Below are 19,972 nucleotides of genomic sequence, written 5' to 3'. Positions count from 1 at the left end.
CTACAGTTAAGTGATTGGAAGTGGAAACATTCAATTTTTGGACAATGCAAATGTGAAATCACAGAAGAAAGTTACAGCAAGGACGCTGCTTACAATCTTCTGTTGGTTCTCATTTGCCTCGAGTCCCTTGACTAAAGAACAGAAAAATAGAAACACTCCTGAGTTCTTTGAAAAAGACTCATGTAGTCATGTCTTGGGGGGGTCTTCGACTGGTGTTAGTTTAACATATTGGTACATAATTCCAGAAGTTTAGAAGCAAAATTTGCTGGTATAAGAATAATCGTCACTCAAGCATTACACTTCTTAGGCAATGCCAACTAAGCCAACCAAATTTCAATAAAGTTAACCTCGTGCGAATTTGTATAATAGTAGTGAATTTAGGCAACTCAGAGTTCTCCATCTGATCCACCATTAGAACCATTTTCCTCATGTGAAGCACTGCACAGACAGACCAAAAATAATTTCAGGGTAATATAAAAAGGAGACCCTTGGATGTACAGCAAGACCCAAGAAGTTCTAACCCACAGACAACTGGGTTTAAAAACTAGGTAAGGTTGCTATAATAAAAACTGTAATCTACACAACCCAATGTCAAAGAAGATTATTGATTATCAGTGTATGCTTGGTCTTTTCAATGTAGGGTTCGTGCCCTAGGAGAGGAGCAGTAGAAAGTAGAAACTAAGGACTCATTTTTCTTTGTATTTGTTGAGGTATGATGAATGGCAATAAAACTTAGTAAGTTACCTTGTTTTGCTGCAGTGTTTGCTCAAATCTTGACATAGAACCTTGCTTACATCTCCTACTCCAAGAGATCCTTTCTTTATCAATTCTGCAATCTGCAAGAGCAATTGAAGAGTCGGCCGATAAAATAATTAGTGTGCAATGCAAACAACCCATTTATTTATTTCATATATATCAAGAATATTAAGTCACCTCATCTTCTGTTTCCTCAAGCAACCTGTCACAAATAGATATACAGGTTAGCCTTATGAATCATATGAAGCTTAACTGGTTTAGAAAAGCCACATTTTTCAAATGACAAAGACAATCTGTTTAAAGTTGGCAACTAAACTCTTGTCAGGAAGAAGAAAGTTCTGACCTTCCACAGTAAGTTGATATATCCTTTGAATATGCTCTAGCTTCTTGTTTATCTGAAAACACACAGAGAAATATAAGGCACATCAATCTGCAAAATTTTACAGCTTTCATAACATCTCAGATATATGAATCAAATCCTTTTATGCGATAGATAAGAAACTGCCAAGAAGAACTTGATTTTTATCCAAGTGTTCTCATATTCTAGGAACTTCCCAAACAAACTCTCAGACCAACAGCATTTATTTGACTGAAAATAAAACAGCACATCAGTCTGTTGCTTAATCACTATAAACAGACAAATAAAAAAAAAATGTTTCTATTAAAATGCAAATATCAATGTCAATTCAAAGAACAACATCAACCGTAGAATCTATACGTACCTGTTGTGAGGTTATCCCAATTATCCACTTTGATCCACTCTTGTCTGTTTGAATCTATCTGCGAATGAAAACCAGAATTGGTGAATCCAGCAAACAACAACAATATGTGATAAAAGAAACAAATTTTAAAATCCCAAGTGCATTACCTTGCGAAGAGTGTAATCCTGCATCTTATCACAAAGTCCATCGAGGAGTTCAACAACTCTGAGCTCACTGACTCTATTGGAAACAATAGCAAAAGAAAACAGTCACCAGCCACTTGTAAAATAAAGTAGACTAAAACAAATCGATTTTCATAAACAGAGTATTGAGTATTGACTCTAAAAATTGTATTCTGAATGCAAAAAGTCATCGATTCATCTAGTTATAAGCCTAGGATATTTAATTTTTCGACATGAGCTATCCAGATCATACTCTTCCATTATGCTTGCAAAACAATCGATAGTAACCCTCCCACTCTAGGGCAGCTTTCTTTGACAATGTGGGACATCAGGATATCAAAATCTGATATAGATGCTAAACTTGCCAACTAAAATGAAGAAGAGGGGGAGGCAATTCAGGTAATACCTGTAGTCGATTACCTTTCCTCGCCGTTGACCTTGGGAGTCCAACCGGTGTCTCATATCCAAGTGGTTTCTGGGCTTTTCCTGCAAAAAAAAAAATGCATTGTGAATCAAAATCCTCATACTAATTCCAATGTCAGGAAGCTGAGCTAATTAGAATTGAAAAATCTTGAATTCTCACTTTGGAAAGTCCCCACTCTAGCTCCTCCTGCAAATCATTTGACCAAGGGAAGGAATCAAAGAGGAGTTGTCAATTCACGAGATCCACCGGAATTTCAAATTCAAGAAGAAGAAGAAGAAAAGAGGCCAGATTTTTTTTTACCGCGACGGCATTGCAGGCGGCGCATTTGTCGTCGATGGATGAAGCGACGGTGAAGATGGTGAATATCAGAATCACGGTCGCGAGCATTGACCCTTCCATCTTCTTCCTCTCTCTCTCTCTTTGAGTCGCAATGACTTTGAGAGCGTGCAGTGTTAGATTTCAGACCAAAAAAAAATCCTGGGTGGACCGCCGGGTCTTGACCACCCGGCCCATATCCATTTTTTGGGTTGCCCCGAAACTCACAAGTCTTTGTTTTTAGAAAAAAAAATTTGAAAAATTCATTTCGCATAAATGCATTGTCATTCCTCTTTTACTATGCGTGTGTCAAATTTAGCTCGGGAGTGCAATATAATTTCCGTGTTGCACAATACCTAACTCTTTCAAATGCAAATTAATTAATATCTATACTAAAGTAAAAGGAATAAGGTTATTAATGAATGAATAGTATCGTGAGTCTTTTGTTATTTTATTTTTTGGAGATTTACCCTATTGCCATGTATAACACAAAAGTAGGAGTTTTGCATATTAGGCCAGTTCTTGCCGACCCGAGATCTAAAACACTTTGTTGTTTACACAATTTGAATGCCCCAATTAGCTCGTCCCAAACCTAAAGTATGATTCCCATTGTTTGTTTTGACTATGATGCCAAAACTACTGGCACTGGCGAGAGAACATGTTTTCCACCCAAGGTTTAGAGTTTCAATTGGCATTGATCGATCTTTATCAGGACACGACACTAGCAATACAAGATACCAACATATGAATTTTGCCCTTCAATTTATGCTAATTATAATATTCAATCTGCTTTTTCAGTTTCATAGATTCAGCAACCAATATATGCCATCCTTAGCCCTCAAGGGCCATTTTCATGCTACCTCGGTTGAAGTGGTTTAAGCCACAAAATTTTCTGCCACCAGCCCCACTAAGGAACTACTAAAGAAGTGATGAGTTTTAAGTTTTATAAAAGGGTTGTTCTCTATGTTTGGCTCTTGGCTAGAATGACAGATGATTGTTTAAAACATAGGTTGTATATAGCACTGCCCTCAATTGTGTTGTGTCCTAATTTTGGCCTATGATATTTATGAAATGTGATGCCGGATTTGTTGAATTTGAAGTTGAGATGGCCAAGAAACTCTTGCTTGATCCGTAGTTTTTTCTTTTTCTTTTTTGTACGTTAAGAGAAACCGTTGATCTATAATAGTTACTCCAGTAACCATATGTTCAATGGTCTCTGTCTGATTCTATGCATATAGTTATGATTTATGAATTTGTTCAAATATATGTGGATTGTCTATTACGTTTAAAATTCAGGAAAAATTAAAATCCGCAGCATCGCACGCCCAACTACAGTGTATGTGTATTTAGCAATTCATTAGTAAAAAAACATAAAATTTTATACAAAATTATGCACTGATATATACAAATATTTACAATTTTAACGACTGGAACCCAATGGGAACCTAGGTCATCATGTTTGGCTATGACCTAGTTTGGCTAGAAAACAATCTCTTTTACTTGTGATTGCGCAACGTGCCAGTACCGTGGGGTGTGATCGTCTGGGGCTGGCTGTCCCGGATCTGACTTCTCTTCAAACTTATGGACGAGGAGAGCACCAAACTCGTCACAAAGTTCTTCTCTATGCCTTACAGATAAGGACTTCTGATGTGATCTCTTGCATCACAATATCGATACTTAGTTTTGTAGACTCAGCAGAGCAATCACTGGGAATGAGGAGAAAGCACAAATGTTGCTGAGCTGTCACCTTAGTTTCTCTGTGTGGAAGCGGTCTTCGACTATCTCGGCGTTAAGGCGGTCCTTGACTATCTTTGGGTTCAACTTTCGTTGAGGTTGCTTTGGGGAGGCTTGATAATCTATGTGATTAGTTGATTGAGATATTGTGTAGACTTGTTTTCATCTTAGCCTTTACATATAAAGGCTACTTACTACAAATTCACCTTTCTAATAGGAGTGAAATACCTTCAAAGGATATACTAAATTTTAGGTCACAGTTATTGGCCTTGAATCCAATCAAAACACTTAGTATCTTGATAACATATCATATGCAATAGATAATAATTGTTTGCCTCTTGACTTAGCTATTTTCTAGGCAAGGTTAATTGCCTTTTGGATGATAACTCTGATATGCACCTGCATGTATATATTCATATATATCCCTTGTTGAATATAATTAAGGATGATTGCATCCTTCTCAAACCGTTCCACATTCATTATACATTAATTGCCATATATATGAATGCAACCTTGATTCCTTGCATAGCGGACGTAATGTGAGCCACATATGCAGCTTGCTTCTTAATATCTTCCCATTTTGCACAACCTTGGTAATCAAGCAAATCGCCATTAATTATCAAATATTTGATAATTATTAGTAAATCAATAGATATCAAGATTTCTTGATCTTTAAGTAGGCTTTATTTAGCCTCTAAATAATATATTTCAAACTTGTCAATAATACATAGCTTGAGCCATGGATATTGGCCCGTTTCCTCCGAGACACTCCTTGTCAGGGAAAAATGTTAATATGGGTTCAAACACATCACACATCTAAGTCTACTTATCATTGGAATTGGTTAGCTATTTGACTAACAGAGACATATATTTCACTGTACCTAATGCATTACTTTTAATCCAAGTAAATTAGTATCACTAAGTTTTCCTTTTTTATCCATGAGAAGAAACAGTAGAGATTCTTTTTTTTTTTTTTAGATGAAGTAAATTGTAAGATCTTAGATTGAAACACTAAAGATTCAAACTTGTGTCTATCTAAGTTTGCAAACACAAAAAGATAATTGTAAAAGGCAGAGATAGTACTTTTGGATTCATTTGCTTGGTGTCACATTCACATAACAGTGTCCAAATATAGTACCTTTGCCTCAATAGAGCAATCTTAATATAGTAATCATATTTCACTTTCAGATAATAAACAAAAACGAATGGGGACAATTACTTGCATAAATACTTGAAGCGTTGGCTGAGTAATCATAGGGCTCTTCTTCTCCTATGATTGGACTAATTTTCCCAAGAGCATAGGAATCTGAATTCCATTCCCATCAAAACTCTATCTCTAAGGCCGCGTTTGGTTGACCAGAATGTTACAGTGGGAAAATGAATTGTGTACTAATTTTTCATTCAAGGATGGAATGGAATTGATTTAGCATTTCCATTTGTGGTGTTTGGAAGGATTCAAGACTTGAGATTAGAAAATGGTTTGAGAGAATTGATTTGTTAATGATTTTTCAATAATGCCCAATCAAATTAAATATGAAATATTAAAAATGAATGAGTGGAGATAAGAATTATTAATTGACCAGAAAAACAAGTAAATTTTCAATTCCATTGAGTGAAGGAATTGAAATACCACACCCTAGATGGTATTTCTATTCCGCCCCTTTTATGGAATTGAACTCCGGTCAACTCATTTATTTTACTTTTCTTTCCAGACTTATGACTTAACCAAACACGACAATTTAATGGAATGGGAAACTATTTCACATTCCAGATTTGATTTCCTGGCTAACAAACGGGGCCTAAACTCCAACAGTCTCCTTCGCCTTCACTTATCTTCTTTTCTGTTCTTTTTCAAACACTGCTTACCAGAATAAACCTGGTTCTCACTGCAAAAACAAAAAATAATAAATAAAATAAAATAATAATAATTGGCAAGAGTTCAAGATGAATGATATAAAATCAATTTATATGTTAGACACTATCCCACTTAAGTTTAACTAAAGCAAACCACTGCAAGTGGCCTAGTGGTTCTTGCCTAGTTGGGTGTGCTCCCCAACCTAGGTTCGAATCCCGAAGCTGTCAAAGTGGCCAGGCACTGTGCTGCAATGCACAGTTGGAGCATTTCACATGCGCCGAAGGGGTTTATTTTGGGCCTAGGAAGCCTTTAGGTTCCCCTTGACAAAGTCAAAAAAAAAAAAACTAAAGCATGAAGTATAAAAACCACCCACACATATATGATAGTCATATATGAAAGCATGATTTGAAGCAAGTGGAAAAGAATTCTGCTTATATCTTAATATTGAACCTGCAAGCTTGTCTTCGTGATATAGATATCTTTGACTATTGTTTCAATCATTTCTTATTGGTGTCTGCTAATATTAGTTCATCTTTCTCAGAGGCCCTCACTTCCATATACAGTTTATACTTGGCCATCTTAATATACTCATACTCATTATGGCCCTCAATATGAAAGATGTACAGATCAGAACTACAACTTAAGCAAAATTTCATAAACTAAAATAAAAAAGAATAAAAAATAAAACAATTAACCAAAAGTATGAAATTGCAGTTAATATGGTGAAAAGGTATTCCTAAACAAAAGCCATTTATAGAACAGATGCTAAAAAATAAAGGAATTATCACTACTTGCGCCTTACTTCTCAGGTGCAGTCTGTGATTTTAGTGTTTCAATTTCAATCTCAAAGAGTACCTACAGATTTCAGTATGATATCACATGCTTTTCTATTCCCAAATATAACTAAGATGCATTGAACACTACAAAGAATTGAAAATAATCAAAAATCATATATATCACGTAGAAGTGTAGAACATATTGTAGAGGAAAATAATAGAAAATAGGAACCTAAAATTGATCTATACTATACTATAATCCAATTGTAATTACTGGAAATTTGACAAACGAAAGAACAAAACATAATCGGTATGGAAATATAAGGGATAGCAGATGTCAACAAAAAGATCAATGGTTAGCCACAAAAAAAAAAAAAAGGCCAATGAAGTAGAAAAAGATAGGACTGATCTTGAATGATTAAAGTTGATGGGTGAGAAAAAACTACCAAGCAAGTATAGCAGCTGCATTGTTGTGCTCCTATAAATTTATTCACATGCATATGCAATTCAACCTTTTAATCACCATCAATAATAGCCATCACCATCAACCTTTTAATCACCATCACTTTCTGAAAATTAGAACTTAACAATAATAACATACCATGAATTAGCACATAAAATAGGTATTTATTATAGTCGTAGTATGAAGAAGCTAAACACGTACATTAAAATATGTCAAAAACAAAGGAATCGAGATATTGTGTGTGAGCAAGGGCACATGTGAAACCAAGAAGCTCAAGAGGAAATAAACCTGTAGAACAATAACCACTTCCTGTGTCACCATCATTGCCAACATATATAAATAGTTATTTTGTTTTGATCACTCTAATTTTTTACTAAACAATAAAAACAAAAACAACGCATATTTAGATGTTTATCGCAGTTGTTCTTTCTAGTTCTCCAATATGCTCCTGTAAGAAAAAGAAAAAAAAAGGACACAAACAAACAAACGCAAACTATTGATCAAACTATGAAATTGAACACCCGCCTCCCCCCAAAATGCATACCAATTAATGAACAAAAAAGAACATAGGAAACAGAAAAAGTTCCTGGAACTATTGGTAGTGGGAGATTTGTTCAAAAAGGTGAATATTTAATCACCAATTTTGATACGAATCTTTTCCTGTCTCTGGGTTTAAGTTTGCTCTGCTCCACTTTCTGTGTGAGTTTTTTACTTTTAGATGTACTATAAATCTAGAAACAGTTGAATAGTGATAAAGCCATATATACTCCAATCATCTCCCACGTTGTCTCCAGTCTTCGATCATGCGCCATGACGGTTATTTTTTCCTCTAGAGATTGCGTGCTCTCCGATCGTGCTCTCCGATCGTGCTAACCATGGGTCACTTTTCTCTCTCTCTCTCTCTCTCTCTCTCTCTTTTTCAAGCACATGATTTCGTATTATATTTTCTTATTCTTTTTTGTGTATTTTACGTTGTTACCACTCCTTGATATTTTTCACTTAAATTGAATTGTTCTCTATATCATGGGTAATACGGGGACTTTAAGAAATTGACGAAACCTTTGACACCAAAAGAGGGCTTGACTTTATAGTAGCAGAGATGTCACAATAATAAAATTCAACCTTATTCATTTAATAATGGTGTTAGAATTGCAAAACCCTAAGCGCTGCTACCTACGCGCCACGAAAAGCTCCGGCTGTTCTAAATTCCGGCCTCCGGTATGAGGCAAGGGAGTATCCTGGTCTGGAGTTGTAGGGGTATAGTGAACCTCAAAACCCAGCGGGCTTTGGTGGATCTGGTACAGGCTAGAAAACCTAGTCTCATTTTCCTCTCGGAAACCCTAGCACAGAAGAATCTAATTGACTCCATAACCAGGCGTCTAGGATTCAAAGACAACATATGCTTTCCCCAACAGAGAGAATCACAGGGTGTAGCTCTCCTTTGGAATGACGACACTCATGCTAGCTTGCGCTTTCACTCTGCACACCATATTGATGTGGTAATTGGAAAACCAGATGATACAGAAAAATGGCGCTGTATAGGAAAATATGGCGTTGCTGCAAGGGGTGGCAGGGATAGAACATGGTCCCTTATTCGTACCTTGGCTGCTGAACAATGTGATCTCCCATGGTTAATGGTAGGAGATTTCAATGAGATCATGTCAAACTCTGACAAGTTAGGCGGACCAAGAAGGGTTGCGGCACCTATGGCAACCTTTCGAAGAACTATGGCAGATTGTGGCCTCTTGGACATGGGATTCATTGGAAGTCCCTTCACTTGGAGTAACAAATTTATGAAGGAACGCTTAGACAGAGGGTTTCAATCTGTGCAACGGCAAAACAACTTTCCATATAGTAGGGTTCTAACACTTAACCCTTTTGAATCGGACCATTGTCCCCTTCTTATTGATGTTAGCAAGGAGAGGCTCAAATACCGAAAGGTTAAAAAGTCATTCTGCTTTGAAGAAATGTGGCATGGAAACAATGATTGCAGCAACATTATACAACAAGAATGGGCAGTACCGTCCACTGGGAATGCTCTCTGTCAGTTGGGTTTTAAAATATAAAAAAACAGGGCAGCAACATCTTCAATGGCATAACAAGGAGTTTGATAAAAAAAGAAGTTGAGTTGTGTGTAGTCCAAGAAAAACTAAATGATATTATGTGAATGCCCTATACTCCAACGCAGTATGAAGAACAGAGATTGCTACATGTAAAGCATAGTCATTTGCTCTCTCAACAAGAGAAATATTGGCGACAAAGGTCTGGTGCAATTTGGCTCAAAGATGGGGACAGAAACTCGACTTTTTTTCATCGAAGAGCTAGCAATAGAAGAAGTTGGAATCTGATTCGAGGTTTGGTGGATGAGCAAAATGAATGAAAGTCTGAACCCCAGGAAATCCATTGTTTGCTTATGACATATTTTCAGCAAGTATTTACTACTGAAGGCTGTGACCTTGCAGCCCTCAATAAGATTCTGGAAGCCACACCAACGAAGGTCACAGATGACATGAACGATGATCTTATGAGGTCTTATACTGATGAGGAGATTAAGGCTACCCTATTCCAAATGCACCCCTCCAAAAGTTAGGGGCTGGACGGTATGTCACCCTTTTTCTTTCAAAAATATTGGCATGTTGTGGGTATGGATGTATGCTTGGCTGTATGAGATTTCTTAGAAACTTGAATTCTTTGGCCTGAGGAAAATTTTACTCACCTTTGCCTCATATCCAAGGTCAAAGACCCAAAGGAAGCTGTACATTTTCGCCCTATAGCACTGTGCAATGTTATTTGTAGAATTTGTTCCAAAGTAGTGGCAAACAGATTAAAGCAGTTGCTCCCTGACATTATTTCACCATTACAAAGTGCTTATGTGCCTAGCCGTTTGATTTCTGATAATACCCTAGTAGCTACTGAAGCAGCTCACTTCATGCACAAGCTTAGGCATCAAGACACAGGTTTTCTCTCTCTCAAACTTGATATAAGTAAAGCTTATGATCGGCTTGAATGGCAATTTTTACAGTCTATGCTAACGAAGCTGGGGTTCCATTATGCATGGGTTGCCATGATTATGAATTGTGTTAAGTCAGTCAGCTATTCCATTTTGATACAGGGAGAGCCTTCAGAGCATATCATCCATACATGAGGAATCAGATAAGGAGACCCTCTGTCTCCGTATCTATTCATTTTGTGTGCTGAGGGATTGTCAGCCTTAATTACACAGGCTGTCCAAAGGAATCTGATCCAAGGACTTACCATGTGCCCTAATGCCCCACTTTGCATCATTTATTTTTTGCTGATGAAAGTTTTCTGCTTGGTACTTCTACTGAAGCAGAATGCTATGAATATAGAACTATTCTAGATACTTATGAGAGAGCTTCTGGACAGAAGGTGAATTTTCAAAAAAGTAGTGTGATTTTTAGCAACAATGTCAATATGGAGACACAAATGCAATTGGCCTCTATTCTAGCTGTACAAAGAGTAGCGGAGCATGACAAGTATCTTGGATTGCCTCTGAGAGTTGGAAAATCAAAAACGGCCATTTTTGAGTACATCAAAGAGAAGTTAACCAAGAAGCTGTACAAATGCAATTGGCCTCTATTCTAGCTGTACAAAGAGTAGCAGAGCATGACAAGTATCTTGGATTGCCTCTGAGAGTTGGAAAATCAAAAACGGCCATTTTTGAGTACATCAAAGGAACACTTCTTTTCTACATAACATGATCAAGCTTCGGCGTCTTCATAGCTCTATATCATCCTTGTTGGTTGAGGATGTCCTACTCACAGATCAACCTGTCATTGCTGCTCATGTAGTACAACATTTCCAAGCGGCCTGTACCTGTGATCCTCGCATTATGAATACTAGCTTAGTTGAGAGAACCATCCCATCCTTAGTCACTGATGAGGAAAACGCATCCCTACTAGCTATTCCATCACCAGAGGAGGTCTTTGCTGCAGTCAAAAACATGGACGGGAAAAGTGCTTCTGGTCCAGATGGTTTTGGTGGGGATTTTTTCACATTTTGTTGCCCAGTAGTTGCAAATGATGTTGTTATGGTGATTCAAAGCTTCTTCCACAACGGGGTCGTTATGCCTCACTTTAATTCAAATGTCCAAAGGTTCATGACTCAGAGAGCATCTCTGACTTCCGCCCTATTGCCCTTGCAAATTTTGTTTTCAAAATTATCACAAGGATTGTTGCCGATAGACTCGGTCCCATAGCTTCGAGGATTATCTCCCCCAACCAGAGTGCATTTATCAGGGGGCGTTCCATCGTTGACCCCATTGTTCTCATCTCTGATTGTGTTAATTTGCTGGATCATAAATGTAAATATGGCAATGTGGCTATTAAGTTTGATATTAGCAAAGCGTTTGACACACTGGATTGGAACTTTTTGCTTCGTGTCTTAAAAGCTTTTGGATTCAACGAGACCTTTGTAAGTTCTATTCATGCCATCTTGAAATCTGCATATCTCTCTGTTAATATTAATGGGCAGGCCTGTGGTTATTTTACATGCTCCAGAGGAGTTAGGCAGGGTAATCCTTTATCACCTTTGCTTTTCTGCCTCGCTGAGGAGGTGCTAAGCCGGGGGCTTTCCTCTCTGCTCACCAGAAAGAAAATTAAAAGTATGGCAGCGCTGTTAGGCATCTCACCGCCTTCTCATGTGCTCTTTGCGGATGACATTATGGTGTTCTTGCAAGGTAAACCTTCTCATCTGCGGAACCTGCTATCTTTTATGGATGAGTATGCTCTGAATTCTGGCCAAGTTATAAATAAAGCAAAGTCTCATTTGTTCCTTGGGAAGCATGCTTTGTTGAGACAAAACAGGATTAGTCGGCTATTGGGGATTAACGTGGGTAAACTTCCGTTCATTTATCTTGGAGTTCCAATTTTTACTGGCCATCCGAAACCTAAGCACCTTGCTTCTATAGCGGATAAAGTGAGATGTAAGCTAAGCTCATGGAAGGGTAGGCAATTATCTCAAGCAGGTAGACTGCAGCTTATCTCCTCAGTGATTCATAGCATTTTGACCTACAGTTTTCATGTTTACGAATGGCCTAAGTCACTGCTCAAGAAAGTTCAAAGATGGATCAGGAACTTCTTTTGGAATGGGGACCCTCTCAAGGATGGCTCTGCCCTTATTGCTTGGAACACGGTATGTACCCCAAAGGAGCAGGGGGGTTAGGACTAAAGAGCATTTTTACGTTGAATAGGGCCTTGCTCCTCAAAAGATGTTGGGATGTAGCCTCTTGTGTGTCAACCTCTGCCAAATTTTTGCATAATCTGTTTATAAATATGGGTCTACAACCATACTCTTATTATAAAAAATCTTCAGTTTGGCTAGGTCTTAAGAAACTATGGCCAACGTTGCTGGAGGGGGTTCAATGGCTAGTTGGTGATGGTAAAAGTATTAGATTTTGGCGTGACAATTGGTTGGGGGAGACCCTTGTTACTTCACTCAATTATGATCAGGAGGTCCATGAATTATTGAATGACAAAGTGTCTTGCTTCATTACGAATGGCCAGTGGAACTTATCGTCTAGCTTCTGTCGCACGTTGCCTGCTACAGCTCAGTCCATCCGCTCAATTGAGCTACCGGTAGAGCCTACCCCTGATCAGGTTGTCTGGTCTGAGATGGTGTCAGGATCATTAACGTCCAGTGAAGCTTACCATGCCCTAGACCCTCCTGCCCCTGGCCCTTTATGGTGCAAACGCATTTGGCATGGTGCAATACAACCTAGAAAGAGTGTCACTACTTAGAAAGTCTTGCATGGAAAAATTCAAACAGATGATCTTCTTCAGAAACGTGGTACATGCCTATGTTCAAGATGCTTTCTTTGTGGGATGAACTCATAATCCAATATGCATCTTTTTCTAACTTGTGAGGTTGCCGGTTCACTATGGATTTGGATGCAGCAGCTCTTCAGATTGCATTTTCCCCCAGGTGCGTTGCTCCATGACTTTTTCCTTGATAATTTGCTTTCTTACCTTGATTATTCCTCCAAGTTGTTGTGGTACATTACTGTCTGCAACCTACTTTGGTGTATCTGGCAAGAAAGGAACAAAAGAAAGTTTGATGGGGGATCTTTTTGTCTATCAAGATTTAAACAATTCTTCACATTATCTCTAAGGGAATCTGCGGGCTTGATTTTTGCCCCATCATCCCTTGCATCTACAGTGGCTCCCATATTTGGCCTCTTGGGAATCTCCCCATTACGGCCCATGGCACCTCGTTTTATACCAGTCACATGGGCTCCCCCGCCGGTGAATTGGTTTAAAGCAAATTCAGATGGCTCTTTTCGTGATTCTAATCATGCTGGCTATGGTGGTATTTTTAGAACCAGTGATGCAGAATTCTTAGGTGCCTTCTCTTGTAAAGCGGTAGTGCCATGGGCCATTGACACTGAGTTGTTGGCAGTAAGGGAGGTTGTTAAAGTGGCCCATGAACGCAACTGGTTTCCTCTATGGTTAGAGATAGATTCAATGTTGGTTATGCATTATTTTACACACCCATCCATGGTGCCTTGGCGCCTTCGCACAAGGTGGAAAAATTGTGTAGCTTCTGTTAGCCAGCTGCAGGTGAACATCTCTCATATTTATAGAGAAGGGAATCGGGTCGCTGACAAGCTGGCTAATTTTGGTGCCATGAATGATAGTCCAACTTGGTGGGATTCTATTCTGCAATTCTTGCTTAGTGCTTTTGGTCATGACTATTCAGCTCGGACGGATTACCGGTTTCTCTAGTTGGTATGGGTCGTTGGTTTTGGTTCTCTTGTTCATGACAGTTTGTGGTCAGTTTTTATTTTCCTGTGATCTTTTTTGGTTTTTTAGACAGTGTTTACATGGGCTCCATTTTGGAGTTCCAACTTGTACTTTTCCTTTTCAGCGGCTTGCTTTTCTGCGTACAAACCTCGGGGTTCTGGTTGTTATGTCCCCCCGTTGCTTATCCTTTCCTTAATAATTAGATCAGGGCGTGGGGCTGAGCCTCCCAACTCAGCTAGGTTCCAAACCCCTTAAAAAAAAAAAAAAAAAAGAAGCTGATCAGCTGGAAAGTTAAAATCCTCAGTTGTGCAGGGAAAGAAATCCTAATAAAAGTTGTTGCTCAAACGATGCCTTTAAATGTCATGAACTAGTACTTGCTTCCAAAGAGTCTATGTGATGACATCCATCAACTTTGTGCTTCTTGCTTCTGGGGTGACACTGATGATCAAAAGAAAATCCATTAGAGAAGCTGGGAAATAAGGTGCCTCACAAAACAGGAGGGAGGTATGTGTTTCAAAAATATTTATGCTTATTATTTAGCTATGCTTGCTAAACAGGGTTGGAGACTTATCACCAATCCGGACTCACTAATAGCAAAATTGTACAAGGCTCGATATTTCCCATCTTACGCCTTTTGAGAAGTTGAATTGGGTGATGCACCTTCCTTCTATTGGAGGAGCATTATCAATGGAAGACCTAGACTAAAGGCTGGAGTGCAATGGAAGATTGGAGAGGGGAACCTAGTAAACATATGGTCAGATAGATGGATTCCAATTGCAAACCAATTCCGGATTCAGAGGCCTGCAGATACAACCTTTGAGAAGGTATCAGACTTAATTAATGCTAGTACTAGGGAATGGATCCCATCTACCGTGCAAACTCTTTTTCCTGAGGATATTGCTACTAGAATATTGTGTATACCCTTAAGTCGAAAACCTAGCAAGGATAGAATTATATGGGGTCCCAAGAAAAGAGGCTTCTACTCTATTAAGTCTGCGTATTGGATTGCAAGACAACAAGCTCTTCAACAGGTTCTCACCTCAACCTCTCATAGAGATCCATTTATGGATTTATGGAAGAAACTGCGGAAAGCTAGAGTCCCGGGAAAGGTACAAATATGTGTTTGGAGGGCCTGCAACAATCTCTTGGCCACAAGAGACAGATTACTCACTAAAGGATACACCAGAGAGGCAAACTCTTGTTATGCACTCATAGAATGGAGGACACTTCCCACCTATTATGTAAGTGTCCAATTTCCAACCAGATCATTTCATCTCCACCCTTTAATTTAGGTAATAGCATACTACATAATATTACTTTCAAGGAGCTGATGCTTGAAAGAGCTATAGGCCTTCAGCCGACAATTTTTGAAAAGCTCTTGATGATTATATGGACTCTTTGGAAAAATAGAAACAATGCTTTGTGGTCGGGTACTCAGCAAACGACGCAGGAAGTGATGCTAGGTAGCTTCACATGGTTGGAAGATTTCCACAAAGCTAGACCTGGTCCCAGCAAAATAGTACAACAGAAAAGAGTGCAATGGCAACCAGCTGCTCAGGGTTACCTAAAGATGAATGTGGATATGGCCTTCATACCAGACCAAAACAAGGGAGGAATTGGAGGAGTACTCCACGACTTTAATGGTTAGTTTGTTGCGGCTTTTGCTCGTCCAGTGCCATGCACGGCCTCTCCCAAGCAATGTGAACTTCTTGCAATTAGAGAAGGCTTCGATATGCTGTACTCATTACAAGCTAAAGATGTGATTGTTGAGAGTGACTATATGGCAGCCATTCAAGAAATTCAAGAAGCTAACTATGAATTGTTGGGAAATGGAAGTCTTGTGGACGACATTCATCAATCTTGGAAGAAACTGCAAGGAGTGAAGCTGATTTACACTCCTAGAGCGTGCAACAATGTGGCTCATCGCCTAGCAGGCTTGGGTTTTGAAGCTGATCAAGGTGTAGTTTGGTTTAGTCAGGCACCAGAAGACATCTTAGATGTACTTGAGAATGATTGTAAACAACTCACTTGAGCCATCGATTAATGATAAGTAATTTCTTTGATTCAAAAATGGTGTTAGAATTGCAAACTCAGACTCAAACTTAACCTCAACCTGTTTATTAATGAATGACCAGCGTTGATCCACCTAACCCGGTTTAATACACAAGTTGTGTTAGGCATTTAATGACTATTTAAATCCATACAAAAGGGTTCACCACTTAACCAATTTAAAACATGGAAACTAATGACTAAAGTTTGCTGAGTTTTGATATGTTCGACACCTAACTCACTTTACAAGCCGTTAAAGTTGAGAACATATTTGTCTAAATATTATTAAAATACATTTCTAACCTGAAATTTTTTTTTTTCTGAAATTATTTGATTTTTGCTTTCTCAAGTTTTTTTTTATAGTTAGATAGTGATAAATTATTTTACTAGCTAATAATTTTGCTACTACTGATTTTAAGATGTCAATTGTAGATTAGGGAAGTAGGTTCCTGCAAATGACTTATGAACTAATTCAATATGCCAATAACACCTTCAGACTACAGATGATATCTGTCGTCTGATATTTAAATTATCTGTTGTGTATCCAGCTGCTGTCTATTACGGCATCAGACGACAGATATCCTCTGTCGTCTATTTCTCACTCAAACAACAGAAATTTCGCAAGCCTCTGTCGTCTGAACAACCCAACATTGAAGGATTTGGGACTTTCTATGGTTAGTAATCATATACAACGACACATTAATGTTGTTCAAATGAATTACAAACTACAGTTTTAATAAAACTTCTGTTGTCTGAAAATAAATAAGAGCACATCTATATGTTGTCTGAAGTTACCAAAATAAAGGCTTGTTTAACAATCTATTGTCTGAATGTATTTTTGAAGACATTTAATTGTTGTTTGAAAATCACTTATAAATGGGTAAATTATGCTCATCTGTCGTCTAAATAGTTTTAAGACTTTATTTTTATGTCGTTTGTCTTATATTCCAACCACAGTTTTAAGTATTTATGTTGTCTGATAGACAATATAACTATATGTAATCATGTAGTTGTGTAGTTTGATTGAGGTTAGAAACTCACTCTTCTGTTGTTTGAAGCACATTTGAAATACAGATAACTTGTTACTTCTGTTGTTTGATATAACAAGAAAAAACAGATTTTGGTATGATTTAGTTATTCATTTTCATGTTGAGACAACATATGCTGTAATCTTGTGTTGGTTGTTAACCATATATAGACATCATTCATTTTGGAACAATACAAAAGGCTTGTTATATCATCAAAGTCAAAAGGCTTGAAGCCAGTTCAGAACATAATTTAAGAAAACACCAAGCAAAACTAGACTACTACTAACCCAAAAACAAATAGTTATAGAGTAATAGTATTCCAAAGCAATCTACCATATATATACATATATGGAATTGACATGGCGATTTGCAAGCTCTCCTCTCCTAGTAAAATCGACACGAAAGAGTCAAAGCAATCTGCATCACACATCAAAAGGGAGACATAAATGAATTGGAATGTTAAGCCATGAACAACTTAGATTTGGGAATTTATTAAAGTTCATTTGTACAACCATGAACCTGAACTTTTGCAGACTCATAGTAAACATGTTAAGGTGGAACATACTGAATTTTCATGGAATTCGGATTTAGGAAAGCAAGGAAAAAGATGAACACAATCTAACTTAACTGCAGGAGGCAAACCAAAGAATGCAATTAAAAAAAATATCACACAATTTCTTAGACTTGGAAATACCAAAGACAGCTAGATGCAACAATTATCTCATGGGATGTCTCCAACTCCGTAAGATTAGCTCCATCAACATCAAATCTAGTTTAAGTTGATCTTCATAAACTTAAAACACCATCTCTTTCTCTCTATCACAGCACCAATTACGCAATGTACATAACTACATACTAGGCATAGGCAATACAAAATCAAAGATGTAAACTTTCTAATGTCAAATGCACAATGAGAATTGTAATCACCATAATATATACAAAAAGGTGCTATCACTTTTGAAGGTGCCTTGAGTTATCAGGTGCATCATCGGTATAAATGTAAGTAATAGCACCAGCACATAAATGTAATGTAAGAAATTCAAAAATTCCGAAGGCATAATGAGCATCCAAACTAACTTATAGTCTATAGTACACCAGTGCAACTGTATACCCTACATTTTTGATACCGCAAGACATGATGAGCCACCAAAAGTCCAAAGAAACTAATAATCTACACTGCAACTGCACAAAAGGTTTTAGTTCTATAGGCAGAAAACTATATCTTTAATAAAACTTACACTGTTCGAGCTAGAGTAAGTAATAATAATTAGTCATTGGAAAACTAGAAAGCAGAAATTATAGGACATGCAAAACTCTTTCAATTCTGAAGTAGAATTAGGTTGTTAAACTTTTATTTCAGTCACTTCTAGTTTCGAAAACTTGCCAAGTTGTTGATGGTTATCATGTCTAACGGCTCAGAGAGGCAAGTCTGCTGGATCCTGGTTGCTGACAGTTCTTTTGCCATAAACTGCATAGTGGGTTGTCAACCTGGATCAGTGCTCATGCATGACAAGGCCATTGTTACGACGGAAACCACTCCTAGCCAACTGACTTGATGGAGACCGAAGTCATTGGTCTAGCAAATCCTTCAAATACAATCCTCTATTTTCTAATAGAGATTCCAATAGCTCCCCTGGATGCCTTTCCATCATGATTTCTAATGCCACCACCCCAAAGTTGTATACATCACACTCTTCATGCACATTACAATATAAAATCAACCAATATTCTCTCATCATATATATACATAGATAAAACAACAATGATAAATAAACCAAAGTTCTTTTTATCACTAATGTGCAAGCACTTCTTGTGCAAGACATTGTTGCCCACATCCAAGGTTGTAAGCTTGGTGAGGTACTGCCAATGACAGATGGTATAGACCCTGTGAAATTGTTTCCATTGAGGTTAAAATGGGTGACACCCAGAAAATTGTTAAAGTTGAACTGGGTTAGTGTTGCACTGATGCTCAAGTTTGAGAGGTGAATTTAGGAGACTGTTTTGCTGTTGTGGTTGCAGACAATGGAAGTCCAGTTGCAGAGGTCGTTTAGGTTTGTGAAAGACCATGAATTATGAGAAGGTGATGAAGATTTAAAGCTATGCTTCCAGTTTATGATAGCTTCAGCCTGTATTCTTAGTGATGAGGTGGCCTTCAATGGAAGCAAAAAAAGCACGAAAATATGGAGGAGAAACAAAGGAGGCTTCTGAAATCCATTCATGATGTTGTATTCAATCCAACTAAGCTATAGGAGATGGTCCGTTATGAAGTAAAGAGGAATAACAGCAACACTAAAACTCTTCCAAGAGCACATGACTAAGTACCAAATCTCAACTTAACATGAGCTTACTGATGATATAATCCCCAAAGACTTATAGTCATTGGTACTCGGAAAATGGCCAAAGACATAACTTGGTCTACAACTTGTCAAAAAGCTATCTTCTTTTTATCAAAGGCAACACTAGAGCATACGAGCCATGTACATGTTCTGATCATATATAAGTGCTGAGCTAGATCTATTTCTATTTTAGAGAATTCATTGTAAGACATAAGTGGGTTTATATGCCCTGGTATACTCACCTGATGAAGGGCTGTCCCAACACAACTGCTTTCGTCATCGTTTTGGCTGTTGGAGTTGATCTTCATGAACTTAAAATCTTTCTCTCTATCACAGCACCAATTACGCAATGTACATAACTACATACTAGGCATAGGCAATACAAAATCAAAGATGTAAACTTTTTAACGTCAAATGCACAATAAGAATTATAATCACCATAATACAGAAAGAAACCAAAAACCCAATTGAATTAGCATAACCAAATGAAGAACACGTACCAAAGGAAAGATATGATGCAATAAGAACAGCGCCCGTCTGGTGTTATTCCTACCATAGCCACGAACTTTGACATTAGCCTATCAATCATCAT

General features: G+C 37.8%; 1 protein-coding gene across 1 annotated transcript; it reads right to left on the bottom strand.

Annotated features, from left to right (window-relative positions):
- Positions 1-53: 53 nt before the first annotated feature.
- Positions 54-2,512, bottom strand: LOC112177139 (protein seele). Its single transcript, XM_024315352.2, has 9 exons — positions 2,364-2,512; positions 2,223-2,249; positions 2,046-2,125; positions 1,625-1,697; positions 1,479-1,536; positions 1,100-1,151; positions 934-958; positions 745-836; positions 54-438 (listed from the first exon to the last, which is right to left on the bottom strand). Exons 1-9 carry the CDS (start codon positions 2,460-2,462, stop codon positions 387-389), a joined length of 558 nt encoding a protein of 185 aa, XP_024171120.1. The 5' UTR covers positions 2,463-2,512; the 3' UTR covers positions 54-386.
- Between the last annotated feature and the right edge of the window lie 17,460 nt (positions 2,513-19,972).

This window comes from Rosa chinensis, chromosome 7 (assembly GCF_002994745.2).
Source record: "Rosa chinensis cultivar Old Blush chromosome 7, RchiOBHm-V2, whole genome shotgun sequence".
In the NCBI taxonomy this organism is placed as follows: Eukaryota; Viridiplantae; Streptophyta; class Magnoliopsida; order Rosales; family Rosaceae; genus Rosa; species Rosa chinensis.
This window is presented reverse-complemented; position numbering and strand designations above follow the sequence as displayed.